Source organism: Medicago sativa, chromosome 5 (genome assembly GCF_051527215.1).
Source record: "Medicago sativa cultivar Bolivia chromosome 5, Bolivia_mono, whole genome shotgun sequence".
In the NCBI taxonomy this organism is placed as follows: Eukaryota; Viridiplantae; Streptophyta; class Magnoliopsida; order Fabales; family Fabaceae; genus Medicago; species Medicago sativa.
The window spans coordinates 20,446,040-20,461,589 of NC_140753.1; the positions used below are offsets into that span (position 1 = coordinate 20,446,040).

At 30.9% G+C, this 15,550-nt stretch overlaps 1 protein-coding gene across 1 annotated transcript; it reads left to right on the top strand.

Annotated features, from left to right (window-relative positions):
* Positions 1 to 9,139: 9,139 nt before the first annotated feature.
* LOC146920897 (uncharacterized protein At4g38062-like) lies at positions 9,140 to 13,864 on the top strand. The gene is made up of 2 exons (XM_085714335.1): positions 9,140 to 10,864; positions 11,462 to 13,864. Exon 2 carries the CDS (start codon positions 11,494 to 11,496, stop codon positions 13,654 to 13,656), a length of 2,163 nt encoding a protein of 720 aa, XP_085570461.1. The 5' UTR covers positions 9,140 to 10,864; positions 11,462 to 11,493; the 3' UTR covers positions 13,657 to 13,864.
* The last annotated feature ends 1,686 nt before the right edge of the window (positions 13,865 to 15,550 follow it).

Genomic DNA, 15,550 nt, shown 5'->3' on the forward strand with positions numbered 1-15,550 from the left:
TATCCCTAATTTATTAGTTGCTTAATGTTAGTAGTTTTACCAGGCACTCGATCTCTCTAAAGCTCAAAACTTCAAAAACAAAATTATGAAGCAAGTTCCATCAATAGTTACAGTGGCTAGGTAATTAACGAGATCATTAACACCATGCATTTTAAGGGAAATAGATTGTCTCCTGTGAGAATATCTGCAATTTTCTTAGGTGTCAAATCTAAAATATTAAACATCTTCTCTTTCTTGATTTTAACATTTATTAACATTTAATTTCTCAAATGCATTTATTTTTCAATGGGTAGGATTTCATTGGACCCTTCAGTCACTGGAGAGGATCAAGTCCCCATTTTAAGGGGGATCCTCTCCAGTGCTTTTTTCTCATGTGGGATCCTAACCTTTTATTAAAGAAGTGAGAGAATCTGTTTTAATATTAAAAATAGAGAGAGAGTATAATTAATGGCTGAGATCAAAGACTGCAGAAAACTGTAGAGAATTTTACTGGAGAGGATCCTCTCCCCCATTTTAAGTATCCTTTTTGAAAGAAAAAAAAATCAGTTCTTACATTAATGGGTGCTATTAAATTGGAAAGTGATGTAGTAGAAATGTTTTTTTTCGTAGTTGAAGTGAGAAACCATATGAAACTCACACATACAATTGTGATGTTATGAGTTTTAATCCAAATGAAGATGTTCCACATAACAATATTAACATTGTCAGTTGAGTTATGATTTATGAACACACTAAAAATAAATTTTAGATATTGTTATGAAACATGACATCCATGTAAGGAACGAGAGAAATATAACAAAGTTCTTTATATTGAACAAAATTGAATATTACAATGAGTGAAAGTTACCCATTAATAGGATAGTTACAAACTATTTATACTACAATCTACCGAGACTAATATGAAACTAAACTATATCCGTATAGATATCTTAATTAAATATAGGTTTAAATGTGTAATTGGTCCCTGCACTTTCAACAGATTTTGGCATTGGTCCCTGCACTTTTTTTTGTTTGGCATTGGTCCCTGCACTTTGTAAAAATATTGGCATTGGTCCCTGCGCTTTGTAAAAATATTGGTATTGGTCCCTGCACTTTGGAAAAATATTGGTATTGGTCCCAATCATTTCATGCCACGTGGCACCAATACCAATATTTTTTCAAAGTGCAGGGACCAATATCAATATTTTTACAAAGTGCAGGGACCAATGCCAAACAAAAAAAAGTGCAGGGACCAATGCCAATATTTTTACAAAGTGCAGGGACCAATGCCAACAAAAAAAAGTGCAGGGACCAATGCCAAAATCTGTTAAAAGTGCAGGGACCAATTACACATTTAAACCTTAAATATATAAACATGATTACTTCAAGTGATGATTGATTTCAGACGCATAGAATTGTAACCAAAAAAAAAAAGACGCATAGAATTAATTTAGAAAAGTTCATAATTTTAATTAACAACAATAAATTCCCCTAAGAAAAATAACAACAATAAATTGGTAACTGTTAGTTTCTGTGCTGTGCTGTGCTGCCTGTGCAGGAGTATTTCCAATCAAGTTATATTGGACAAATCATTTTCAATTTTAAGAAGCTAAGACACACCTTGGTGGGAATTGATCACCAAATTTCTACGAAAATGATTTGAAGTCAGTTATCAATTTTTCTATGGAGTAATCAGTACTCAAAGAATATATATAGAATAAGGCAACAAAGTTATAATCTTAAAAAATAGCCTATAGCCAGGTAACATATCCAAAACAATGACAACTTTGTTGTACCAAAAAAGAAAAAGAAAAGAAAAAAAGACAGGAGTAGAGATTATTTTTTTCCTGAAGGAATCACAGAGATTATCATATTAGCACATTTTACACTTGGGATAAATTTTAAATGAAAATAAGAGAATAATAGTTTTAATAAATTAATTTTGTTAACTATATATGTGTATATTATATTGATTATGCAGAGTTAAAAATAAAAACTATTACAGGTTATATTAATTAGAGCAACTTAAAATAATCTCTGTATATCACAGAGATTATCATAATAGCTCATTTTACACTTAAAATTGTTTTGCAATATTAATTTATTAAAACTATTATTCTCATATTAGCCCATTTTTCATATAGATTATCATATTAGCTCAATTTGAGATCAAAACGATGAAGATAGTTGGATACGTCATAACGATACATATATAAAGTTCAGGAAGCAAATGGACGATAATACTCCAAAACAAAAAATTCCCAACAACCAATCTAACATCTTCCACCTATGGTCAAAGATCACCAAACTTGTGAGATCCACAATCTTTGATGCTATCCAACTCCAGGAAAAAAAAATTGTGTTGTTCACTCATATCGATTATAATTTGTCTTTGGGATAACCAATGCAACCATATGTTGAAAAGTCATATGTGAGGCTGAGAGGATGCTGAATTTGATGATAGTCGCCATGATATCCTTACTCTAATAAAGTACAGTTAAGACGAATCCTTCACCGGTGTTTCAACAAACACATAGCATGTTGACTTGAAATAAATCGACAATAACAGGAAGCAAACAAAACAATAAATAAAACGACAAAGCAACAAAAACTTGAAGCCAACAAAGACTCTCAAACAAGATAATAATGAAGAAGCCCAAACAAAACTTTTTCATGGTGGCTTTTGAGGGGGGCGTATGGGGATCAATTCAGTAGTTAATTTGTGACTCGGGGAGATTTAGGGAGTGGGCGCACAACCGATGAAGAAATTGAGACTGACCCTGTCACATAACTTATAGCTGGAGGCGGAAAGAGTAGAGACCTTCCGATAGAAGGAAGATCTCGCCCAAAAATGCCACGAGACCATGAGTTTGACGGTATCAATTTGAGATCATGGTATGTGCTTGTTGGCGGAGGGATTGGTGTGTGTGGTGTTGGGGGGGGGGGGGGGGGGTGGGGGTGGGTGTGTGTGGGGGGGGGGGGGGGGGGGGTGGGATGTTTAGTAGAATATATATTAGGTCATGATCCCCCAATTAATCTAATTAAAATCTCAATAGTTTTTTACCAAAAAAAATGTTAACTTTTTTACTATGTTACTATATTAATTAGTAGCTAATATCATTAATTTTATACTTTATATTATTTTAAATTATCTCATATTTCGTAAAATATATTGATATGTCCTCTCCATAACACATTTTAAATGGAATGAACCACAATGATATAGCTTTGTAAAATAAAAGACTATTCTATAACCCAAAAAAGAGCAAATTAAAACCTAAGCTAAAAATTTCGTAATATCAATATATTTCTTAAAAAAAGGGGGGGATAAAAAAGACCATTTTAAATATATTGATTTTTTTGACAAGATTTTAAATATATTGATATGGCCCTTAATTTATTATTATTATCTCTTATGTTCACTTGTGACAAAAATATCATATCTTTCACACCCGTACACGAGTTTTTTTCTTTAATTAATTATCATTTTTTATGCGTTAACCTTCCGGTTCTTAGGACAATGGGGCCATTGTGATCCAGAGTTTGAGTGAAAGATAAGTAAAGTCAAAACTACATAAATAATATAAGGTTTAATATGTTTTTAGTCTCTACAAAATCATCAGTCCTAGCCCAACCGACAAAATTTGTCAAATTGTTAGATCATACACCATGAATGAGGTTAAAACTCTGACACCTCCACTTGTATGTGTGAGAGTTTATAATGACTTTGTCATTTTGTTTATCTATCAAAAAAATAAATATCGTTATAAATTTCTTTAACAAACAAAAAAAATATTAGTTTAGGGCTTCTTATATACCTTTTGTATTCAAACAATTATTTTTTAATTGACTTGGACCTTAGAGTGTGCTCCTCCTCAAGGTCTCAAGTTCGATTCTCCCTAATGTCAATTTAGGTGGGGTAATTTAGTTTCTTAAAAAAAAAAATTAATCAAATTATGCTTCTTATACTCAACCCCCTAGCTTTAAAGGCTTCGTCCTTGCTTGTTGGTGTGACTTTATGGGACTGGTTCCAACAGAAACGATGAACTTAAATGAGAGAAGGGTAAAGGGTCGTGGCGTTTGTCTGTGGAAAATTAAAGAGTGGCTTTGGCCATGGGGTGGATGGTGGTTGACGAGAGGTAAAACAACAACTTGGGGGACGACACTTTGGGAAGGATCAGCTAATGAGACCCGTGCTTCAAACTTCCTTTGAAACAAGCACAAATCGACACAGGGTGAGGAAGCAATATAACCATGACGATGCAAAAGTTGTGTCGATTGCATTCTTCTCCGGTGGACAATATTGTAAGATAATTGTTTTTTAGGGGTGTAAGATAATTGTTACGCATCAATGATAATATTTATAAATATAATTTTTATCAAGTCAAAATGAAATTATAAACTCAACGAAAGGTTCTCCCTAGTATAAGATGTGTTTGGGAAGAACTAAGAGAACACAATGTTTCTTACAAAAAATCACTGGAAAAACAATAACATGAAACAAATAAACTCGTGTTTACTACTTTCAACCACAAAAAAGATAGTAACTTAACTCGAGCAAGCAATTGAGTGATTGTCAAGCAATTGAGTGATTGTCTCTTCTTTTTGTCGCAAACAACATAAATATTCCTTTCCATTCAACTAACCCAAACAACGGCTAACCAAACATGATCAGACAAATGAAGAGAGTCCGATAAAAGAAGCCCCATTCATTGCCTAATTTGAAACCAAATGTTGTCAAAATTAATACACCCTAAAAACATGTTTTTTAATGATAAATATTAATATATTAATTAGTATGTTAGTTTTTTCTCCATGACAGAACTTGAACATTGACCTCCAACTCTTTTTTTTTAATGAAGTTAAATTAACTCACCTAAATTAATCTTCAACTCCTTAACGTTAAACTCAAACCATTTGAGCTACCCATCAAACCATCCTACACCCTAAAAACAAATAATCTACATTTTCCTCGTTAGCGCAGCGGTTAGCACAAACATCAGATTTGGTTGAATATTTATTACGAAGTTATTGAGAAATTCCTTGACTAAGTGCACCAAGAATATAGTCTTACTTTTAGAGGGCTAGAGGCCATATCCCCCACATAAACATATTCGAAAAATGATTGAAGACTGACATGCGGTGAAAAATAGAGAATATTGTTATTTTAATTAATTAAGCATCTAGGATTAAGGGATGATTGATATTGTGTAGAAAATAGTGTGATGGGAGAAAGAGAAAATAAATTTATTAGGAAAAGAAAAAGTTAATGATGAACTTAATCATGTCAATTACTTTTGTGAAAAGTAGAATCAAACTTTTTTTAATACAGATTAAAAAGGTTTGATTTCTTGTGTTATTGTAAAAAGAAATTGCTTTCTCACTTCTCATAAGCAAAAAAGCATATATTATGATTTACATTTTCTACTAATAATCAAATTATGGTTAAAAAATTGAAATTCTAAAGTGACCTAAATATATATATTATTTGAAGGAAAAAGTGACCTAAATATATGTATGTGTGTGTATCTATTTGACAAAAAAGTGACCTAAATGTAAGTTTTGGTTACGTTATGCCTCACATACATTTCATTTTATTTTGAAATGATTATGAACCTTCTACCTTTTCAAATATTTATGTTTCATTTTAAGTATTTCCATGCATAGTATCCTATGTTTTGCTGAAGTTGACCTTTGTATGTAAAGTATCTTTAACAAGATTAAGTAATACTCAACCACCATTTTTTTGTTCTATTTTATTTTCTTTCACTTGGATGTGCTTTTGATTAGTTGAGGAGAAAAAAGTAAAAACCACCATTGCCACAAATTCCAACTTTTTTTTATTGCAATCTTCGTAATATATATGGGTCTACAATACATGAATTGAGGTAATCAATTAGCCGCAAAGTACAATTGTTAAATCAAATTGTGGCCACTTGCATTTTGTCCAAACATGGGCTGTCGGACACAGCCTCCATCTTTGAAGGTAACTTGACTTCTTGTAACTTGCTGGTAACTCTTTACCTTCCCCACTTGAGCACTCTATGTGCCTTGGACTCCAAACAACAAAATAAGTATTTTTTATTTATATTTTCTATACCTTTTTTTACAAGAAAAATTCTATTGAAATTGAGTACAAGAATACTTCAATGCATTATACTAACATAGAATACGCTTGAGCAATTATATGTTGAATTCACATTCTTCTAGTAACCAATGTGGCACTGGCAATATGTATCCTTGAATGGTAATATATGAGATAGAACTTGACTGATTCTTGATATGATATGCTTACAAAGTTACAATCAACCGAAGCTAGCCACTTGAATGTAGTGATCATTGATAATGTATTTGGTCATCCTATGGCTTACCGTTGCAGGGGTGTTTTAGGAATATAGTGACGTATTTTTGGCCTTATTTGCATCATGATGATTTTTCCTTTACTTAATCTCCTTAAAAAAGACAAAGTGTTGGAGCACTTTTTTGATGCTTGATGATGGATGCTTTCGTCTCTCTATGCTTGCAACTTGCATTGGAAAAGAAGCAGTATCATACCAATTCAGCAACTTGGTTATATTGGTTGAATTCGATTGAGCTATCCAAACCCTAAATATGAGTCTTATACCGTAGAGGATAGATAACACAAGAAAATCAGTAAAAATTCATCAAACTACTAGTAAAATTTTAAATGGTTTAAAGAGATAATGACCGTGAATTCTACTCTTTGCACTAACATTTCTAATCATCAAGTACTAACATTTGTGATTGAAAAAATTCAAAACTAAAATAGTTGATAGTTGATGAATTTACAAACGACAAAAAAAAAAGAGTAAGAACATGCGTCGGTGAGGGGTCAATGCAGCCAAAAGGGAGTACTCAAACAAAAGGGCATGCTCCCGGATAGAAGGGAATATGTATGTGGTGTCCAAGACACATGAATTCACATTTCATTACAACTTGGAACGACTCTCATCAAATTGTATACTAATCACTATCATCAAGGTGTAATAGAAGTACAAAAACTATTTTACCAATCAGATATATAGCTGCAACATGTCACATGGACTTTGTTTTGGAGTGCCTAGTGCACCCTGTAGTTGCCCCTTCTATTTCATCATGACTTATCAATTATGTGCTGTGAATGGTAGAAAGGCTTCAAGTGTTGGTTAATGGCCAATCACATTGCACTTTACTATAAGGCTTAATAGCACCTTTGGCCCCCTATGTTTGATAAAATTGCGATTTTGGCCCCCTATCTTTGAAAACTACAAAACCGCCCCTTATGTTTCGTTTTCGTTGCACTTTTGGCCCCCATGGTCAATTTTGACCTGGTCCACGCTGACATGGCACCCACATCACTTATATGAGGGGCCAAAATCGCAACTTTTGCAAACATAGGGGGCCAAAAGTGCTATTAAGCCTATTTTTTATTTTTTTAATTCATTTTCTTTTTTTTTCCATTTTTTTTGTTTTGAAAAAATTAAAAAAAAGAGGGAAAATTAATAAAAATCGAAAATAATGAAAAAAAATACTGAAAAAATTTAAAAAATTGGAAAAATTAATAAGAATGAAAACAAAAATCTGGAAAAAAATTAAATCATTTTTTCGGTTTTTTTCCATTTTTTTTTGAAAAAATAAAAAAAAAGGGTTAATATGTCTTTACCCCCTGTAATTTAGGCGAGTTCTGGTTTTCCCCCCTGTAAAAAAGATTCTTTCAATTCCAACCCTGAAATATGAAGATTCTTTCGAAAACCCCTGATCCCATCTAAATCAGATTATTTTTTAATATACATACCACATCATTCAATCATTTTAATAATAAAAAAAACATAAAAAACTGAAAATCTTTTAAAAATAACAAAAAATCAGATTATTTTTTAAAAAAAATAAAAGATTGATTTTTTTTTAAATTTTAAAAATAACAAAAAATCAGATTATTTTTTTCGAAAAATGAAAGAAAAAAGCAGAAAAGACATTTAGATTTTTTTTTTCGAAATTTAAAAAATTAGAAAAAAGTTCGGATTTTTTTCGAAATTTAGAAGATATTTAAAAATACTGGAATTTAATTTTCAAAATAAGAAAAGTTTAGATTTTTTTGCGAAATAAAAAAATGGAAAATATTTAAAATTTTAAAAATCTGGATATATATATTTTTTCTTTCAGATTATATGATTTTTAAAATTTAATTTTTCTATTGTAATTGGATTTTAAAAAAATACATATCCAGATTTTTAAAATTTTAAATATTTTCCATTTTTTATTTCGCAAAAAAATATAAACTTTTCTTATTTTGAAAATTAAATTCCAGTATTTTTAAATATCTTCTAAATTTCGAAAAAAATCCAAACTTTTTTCTAATTTTTTAAATTTCAAAAAAAAAATCTAAATGTCTTTTCTGCTTTTTTCTTTCATTTTTCGAAAAAAATAATCTTATTTTTTTATTTTTAAAATTTTAAAAAAAAATCAATCTTTTATTTTTTTAAAAAAATAATCTGATTTTTTGTTATTTTTAAAAGATTTTCAGTTTTCAATGTTTTTCTTATTATTAAACTGATTGAATGATGTGGTATGTATATTAAAAAATAATCTGATTTAGATGGGATCAGGGGGGTTTTCGAAAGAATCTTCATATTTCAGGGTTGGAATTGAAAGAATCTTTTTTAGAGGGGGAAAACCGGAACTCGCCTAAATTACAGGGGGTAAAGACATATTAACCCTTTTTTTTCAAAAAAAAATGGAAAAAAACCGAAAAAATGATTTAATTTTTTTTCCAGATTTTTGTTTTCATTCTTATTAATTTTTCCAATTTTTTTAAATTTTTTCAGTATTTTTTTCATTATTTTCGATTTTTATTAATTTTCCCTCTTTTTTTAATTTTTTCAAAACAAAAAAAATGGAAAAAAAAGAAAATGATTTAAAAAAATAAAAAATAGGCTTAATAGCACTTTTGGCCCCTATGTTTGCAAAAGTTGCGATTTTGGCCCCTCATATAAGTGATGTGGGTGCCATGTCAGCGTGGACCAGATCAAAATTGACCATGGGGGCCAAAAGTGCAACGAAAACGAAACATAAAGGGCGGTTTTGTAGTTTTCAAAGATAGAGGACCAAAACCGCAATTTTGTCAAACATAGGGGGCCAAAAGTGCTATTAAGCCTTACTATAATTATTGGGAAATTTTAGATATTATAACTTAGTGAACTAAATAACACCAAATGGAAACAAGTCAAACAACTTCCCACTAAAGGTGTGAATAGGACTGATCGATCAATAGATCTATAATTTAGTCTACGTTAATGTACATCAGACTCTTTTGTTAAAGAGAGATAGTTGAAATTTTTGTAGAAGTCTTAAGTAGTTAAAAAAGTCAGACCACAAACCGTTAAAAAGGCTTTTATGTTTATCAAGTCGATTTAATTTGGTCCCTCAATTTTAGTCGGCTTTATTTTGCTCAAAAATTACAACAACTAGTGATTGTTGTATACTTTAGGGACCAAATTGGAGAGAGAACAATCGTCCAGGGACTAAATTGAGGGTTTATTTGTTTTAATTTTAATGTTTTTTTGTTTTTCTTTTTATAATAAGTATTGATGAGAGTAGTACAATTCGACCACTAGACCATACTTTTTTTGGTGGTGGTCGGGATTTCAACCCCGCTAGACCATACTATATGAACAAGCTCTGGCTTTACTCGTATCCTGTTAAATTTAAGGCTTTAGGAAATATTAGTTACACCCACTTTTTTCTATTCACACTCTCCATGTCTTATTTATCTAAAAGACAAAACTTAGGTGAATTTCCTTACATGTTTTTCATATGATTCTTCAAATAAAACACATTTTTTGTGGTTATAACAAAATTTGAGAAAATTGTGAATTTGAAAAATAATTGATAGTTTTTGAGAGGAAATATAATTGATAGTTGTGATTATTTTATGTAAAGAACCAAATAAAAATCATATAAGAAATTTATATAAATTTTGTCCTTATCAAAATACCTCCTCCACTAGGGATTTTTGTTGGGAAATATACGAGAGGGCCGAGGGGTATGTTAGAATTTTCAAATAAAATATGGGAGTAATGCATGTAGAAAAAGGGAGTACAAATACCGCTCCCTAAGGCCAACACTAATATGGGAGCCATGTGCCAACACTAATCAAAAGATTACTTTAGTCATGCAAAGCTTTTGACGAATTTCTTTTTCCACCCTCTACTCCCTTCCACACCCTCTAATTTTTCGATTTTACCCGTTTAAATTATATCATTTGAATGGTAAAAACATGTTTTAGATTATATAATCTAAATCATAAGAATATATATATATATATATATATATACACACACAAAAATGCAGATTCATTTGATATCAATCACGACACATTTGTTTGGTTGTACTCTGTTTCAGATTTTATAATCTGAATTTTCCTATAATATGGTTCAGATTTCATAATCCGAACAAAATGCATTTAAAAAAAATAAATAAATAAGGTACGCGAGACGTATATAAGATGAGAAAAATAATAGTCGTAACTTTTAGTCATGTCAAAGAAAAAGAAAAAAAAAATATGTTTTCAGGTGTGTATCTTATCTCTAAAGTACAATATTGGGAGGAAAACATTGGTCCAAAAAACTAGTGTGGTTAGTTTTTCATCCGGTCAAAAGAAATGGTTAATTTTTCATTTCAAGGACCGTTTTAAAAACAAACTTTTTGTTTTTATGATTTGGAAAACGGTTAATACATGATGTTAAAATCTATTAATGGTAACATGGAATCATCATCATCTTCTTCCCATTTCTCTTGTTCTTCTTCCATTTTTCTTTCACATTCTTCACCCAACACTTTGCTCCAACAAACTCATGACACTTTCTGGATTTCACGTGCATATATGGTATGTTCTTTTCCCCCTTCAAGTTATTTGGTTAAATATTTCTAGCCATGCAAATATTTCGTTGTAACCTAATTTGAATGTAGGGTTCAATGTCATGTCAATGTAATCTAATCAAATGAAACAAAAATTGAAACCTATTATACATTTTTTTTTGAAAGAGAAACATATTATACATGTTACGTTTTAATTAATTAATAATGTATTTTGTCATCTATATGAAAATTTAAATACGACACATAAATTAGGGCAACACTTTCATAAGTTTGAATCAATTAATGAGAGATTGTATGACACATTGTTATTATTATGTTCATTCGTCTATGCCTAAGCCAATCAATTAACCAAGTAACAAATATACTTTAGAGGTATATTATAATGACTTGAAAAAGTTATTTATGTGAACATCTTTGACGTATGTTATTGATATTATATAGTTTACCTAGATAGTATGAAATATGTGGAATATGTTCTCAAACTCAGTTCAAATCATGTTTCATAACCTACAATTTTTGGCACTTATAATTCAATCTTTGCCTCTTTAGCTGCAAACTTCAATGTTACTAACTTGTCATTGTCAATTTTTTTTTTTATGCATAGGTAGCAAACAAGTTTTTTGAATGTAGAAAACAATGAATAATGTTTATGAAGAGCTAGATGAAGCTAAAGGTGAAATTAAGAAACTCAAGGCAGAACTTAGAGGTAAAAAGCGTTCATATAAGAACTTGAAGAGATCACATGATGTGCAAGTCAATCAAATACAAGAAGCGATTTCCAAAGTCGAGAAGCTTGAACAAGAACTACTACAAAAAGCAGATGAATTCATTTATGTAGACCAAATACATGAATATCACAACTCAGATTTGAGTCTGGTGGAGCGCCAGGAACAACAAGGGACTAATGATCGATTGAAACAATTTAAGCCATGTACGAAAGAATGTGAGTCGGAAAAATCTACATTGCTCGATGAAATTTCCTTTTTGAAATCCAAGTTAGATTCTCATATAAAAGTATCACAAGATCTACAACATCAGTTACACATGTGTAAGCAATTACTTGCACATGAAGAAAGCCAGAGAAAGTCTATAGAAGTTGAAGTTTTAGATTTGAAATTAAAATCTGAAGGATTAAATTCTCAGAAAGACAAAGATATTGAAGATCTTAGGAAGGCATTGAAAATACAAGAGGTGTATTATAAAGAATCAAAATACTCAAATGAGAAATTAGAGCAAGAAAATCAACAGTTAAGGAAGTCTCTAAGAGAACTTCAGGAATCTCAAGATGCGAGAGCTTCGTATTCTATTTCGATGCTACGATCCAATCTTAGAGGTTTGCAAAAAACTCACAGAGAGTGTGTCAAAATTTTCAAGGCTAGACAAGTTGAATGGAGCTTTCAGCTAGAACAAATGTCAGACAACATTGACAACTATCGTTATGCGTTAGAAGTTAAAGCTGCAACAATTGAAAAGCTCAAGAAGGAGTTGGATTGTTCTCATTCTTTTAATATTGAGATGATGTTGCTCAACGAAGAAATGTTTGTTATGCTGCTAGTGTTAAAGGAAGGAATTTCTGAGCACAATGAATTACAGAATTCACAGCGTAATGAACATAATATCCACAAGGATATGCTTGAAGAATCAACAAAGTGTAAAACCAAAATGGATTTGAAGGAACAACTTTTCGAAGTTTATAATGCTCTAGACAAGCCAAACACTGAATTGGATGATAGAACATGTGAAATAAGTGAAATGGAATTTGAATTACAAATGTGGAAGTCGTTTGTCAAAAGTTTGAAGAACGATCTTGAAGAAAACCGTGTAATGCGAAAAGCACTCGAAAATTCACTACTTGCTCAAGTAGATTTTAATGTAAGACTCAAGCAAAAGATAGATAGCTTGGAACATAAGTTGGAAGAGGAAGAGAATAAAATAAATTATCTTCAACTACATCTTTTTGTATTGGAGCAAGCACTCAAAGAAAAGGACACAAAAGCTTCTGAACAAGAACAATTTAGAAGAGAGTTTGATAATGTTGTGATTGAAAAATGCAATGTGGAAAGAACCAATGAGTTTGAGAAAGAGATTCCTATAAAGGGAAAAAATATGGCAAAAAATGAACTCATGAAGTATGTTACTTCATTGAAAAAAGAGTTCATTAGCTCATTGATACCCTTTAATTCACAACTAATGGAGAAACATGCTGAAATTATTCAGGTTCAAGAAGTTTGTGATAAGATAACAGAAGCTGAAGCTCTAGCTATTATTGAATTTGAAGAGAAAAAGTTAATGATAGAAGAACTTGAGGATGATATTAATGACATGGAAAATAAACTAAAATTGCAGGAAGAGAATTTGAGCCAGTTAAAACTACTTGCATGTGATATTGAGATGGAAATTGATGCAAAACAGTTGAAAATAAAGCAGTTGAATAATCAACTGGAAAATAAGCTAAGGGGCTCAGATGTTTTGCTTCAAAAAATCAAGACCGAGAATAGAAGTTTGCTTGACAATGGTGCAAGATTGTCACTAGAAAGGGAAAATTTGTTGAGTTTTATTATGGGATTAGGCGATAAAATGAGCGATTGCACAACTGCAGATACTAATCTCGTTCATGTGTTGAGAAGCTTAGTTCAATCTTTTGAGAAAGAATGTGTAGGAGGAATGAATTTAAAAAATGATGATGGATTGTTTGTAAAAGAGAACATGATAGTACATTCTCCTACAGGGTTAAATAAACCTGAAAGTTTATCTGATGTAAGGTCACCATTTGTGGAGCTTGATAATAAGTTGCAATAGAAAAAAGATTTGGCAAAACCTAGAGGAATGGAAATGGAATGTGTATAGGTTAAGTATATTAGCAAAATAGTCATGTAGGTAGGTGTTTTTTTATGTTGATAGTTGTTTATGTAGGTAGTTTTAAGTATATGATCATTTCATTAGATTGTATAATATATATGGAATTTATTTGTTTTAGCTTATGTATATTATTTTTGTTGTGTTTCAATGCAATTATTCCACAAATTACGTGTACTTTGTTTTTATAAGTGATTTGTCCAGTAGTGATCAGATAGAGGTGCGGTGTTCTGGTACGGTGGTGGTGTAGTCTTTACAGCGAAGTGAAAGGTGTTTATAAGCACGTTAGCACTCCAACGCTCAAGTCAATGTAAGAAATGAGGTTGAATATGTCTAAGTGTGAGTGTAAATGAGTCGTCCCTCAAGGGTGACGCTGAGTCACCTTTATATAGGTGAAAGCAGTGCTAACGACTTCCACAAAATGTGACGTCTCATCAGGGAGTTGTTGAAGGCCACATGTACGGTGCAGGAGAGGCAAGGGTGTTTTCTAGGACGGTGATCCATACTGGAACTAGCATGCTCCCTCAGGACATTGTCCCCTGATCCGAGAAGTTAATCCATTTGGCTTTCTGGAATTAGACGTCTTAGCCAGTCTAGAACAATAAGCTTACATGGTTTGATCGTATTCTAGTTTATGGAATTGTATTAATACCTTTTTTTTCTTGTAATTGATTTTTATCTTCCAAAATATTTTTAGATTTTAGTTTTAATCAAATATTGTGCATTTCCTTCTGAAACTTCATTGTAATTTCACATTTTATAGCACACCCATTTGTTTAACTTAGAAATATTTGTGTCATGAAAATGTATTATTAATCATTTTTGAAAATCATTAAATCAATCATGTTAGGCTCTATCATCGAAGTAGAGATAATTGGAGTAACAATTTTTTTATTTTGTTTTTTATTACCAGAGAAAAGACAAAAGCATAAAAACAATAAATAAAAATGAGCAATGCTATATCTCTAGAAAAATAACATCAAGAATTCTTCAAGAATAAAGAATAGCCAATCACAATGCACTATTTGCCACAATTCAAGGAGATGTGACTGAAAAATAGGAAGTGGACAAATAAATCATCCAATTAAAATTTGCCAACTGTGTCTTGAAAAATTCTTGAAGCTATTTTTCTTGAGAAGTAGCATTTTTCAATAAAAAGACTATTGTCCATGACGATAAGCAACACTCATCCTATTCGTCGTAAGCAACAAACAAAGATTTGTTTGAGAATCAAGAACAATCATCAAATTACTATAGTAGACCTTGTTTCAAACTTGACTAAATAGTAAACTTTATTTTTTTTGTAAAATTATGGTTGTTCCAAAAGTTGTCAATCAAATGATTGTTCAACTAACATAACTCTAATTATAACATAGAAGTTATAACATACAATACACAATTTGACATAAAAAATCGTTTGTAAGGTGAGTGATACATCTTACAATACAATACATCTTTTTATGGATAATTTAAATGAGAGCTTTGGTTAATATACATATATGAAAATTTCTTTTAAACGTATTTTCTAATGTCATTTTCTTAGTTATCATGGATTGCACTATGAAGCAAAGCACAATATGATCCAACTTATTATTAACTTATTATTCCAAAAAAAGAAAAACAAGAATTTATTTAACATTAAAAAAATATGTGGAAAAAACAATTGGCGTTTGAAGCAGAGTACTACAGAAGCGTGAACGTTTGAAGTAGACACGTGGAAATCAAATCCATGGCTGACACGGCAAGATTGAAAATTCTGGCGCAGAATTTCGACACTTTCGGTTGGGTCCACAATCAATAATCAATTAAATAATTAAATAAAAAAACAAAAAAGATT

Bases quoted from the DNA above. Each gene is read 5' to 3' on its own strand.
- LOC146920897 (XM_085714335.1), top strand. From the start codon at position 11,494: ATGAATAATGTTTATGAAGAGCTAGATGAAGCTAAAGGTGAAATTAAG.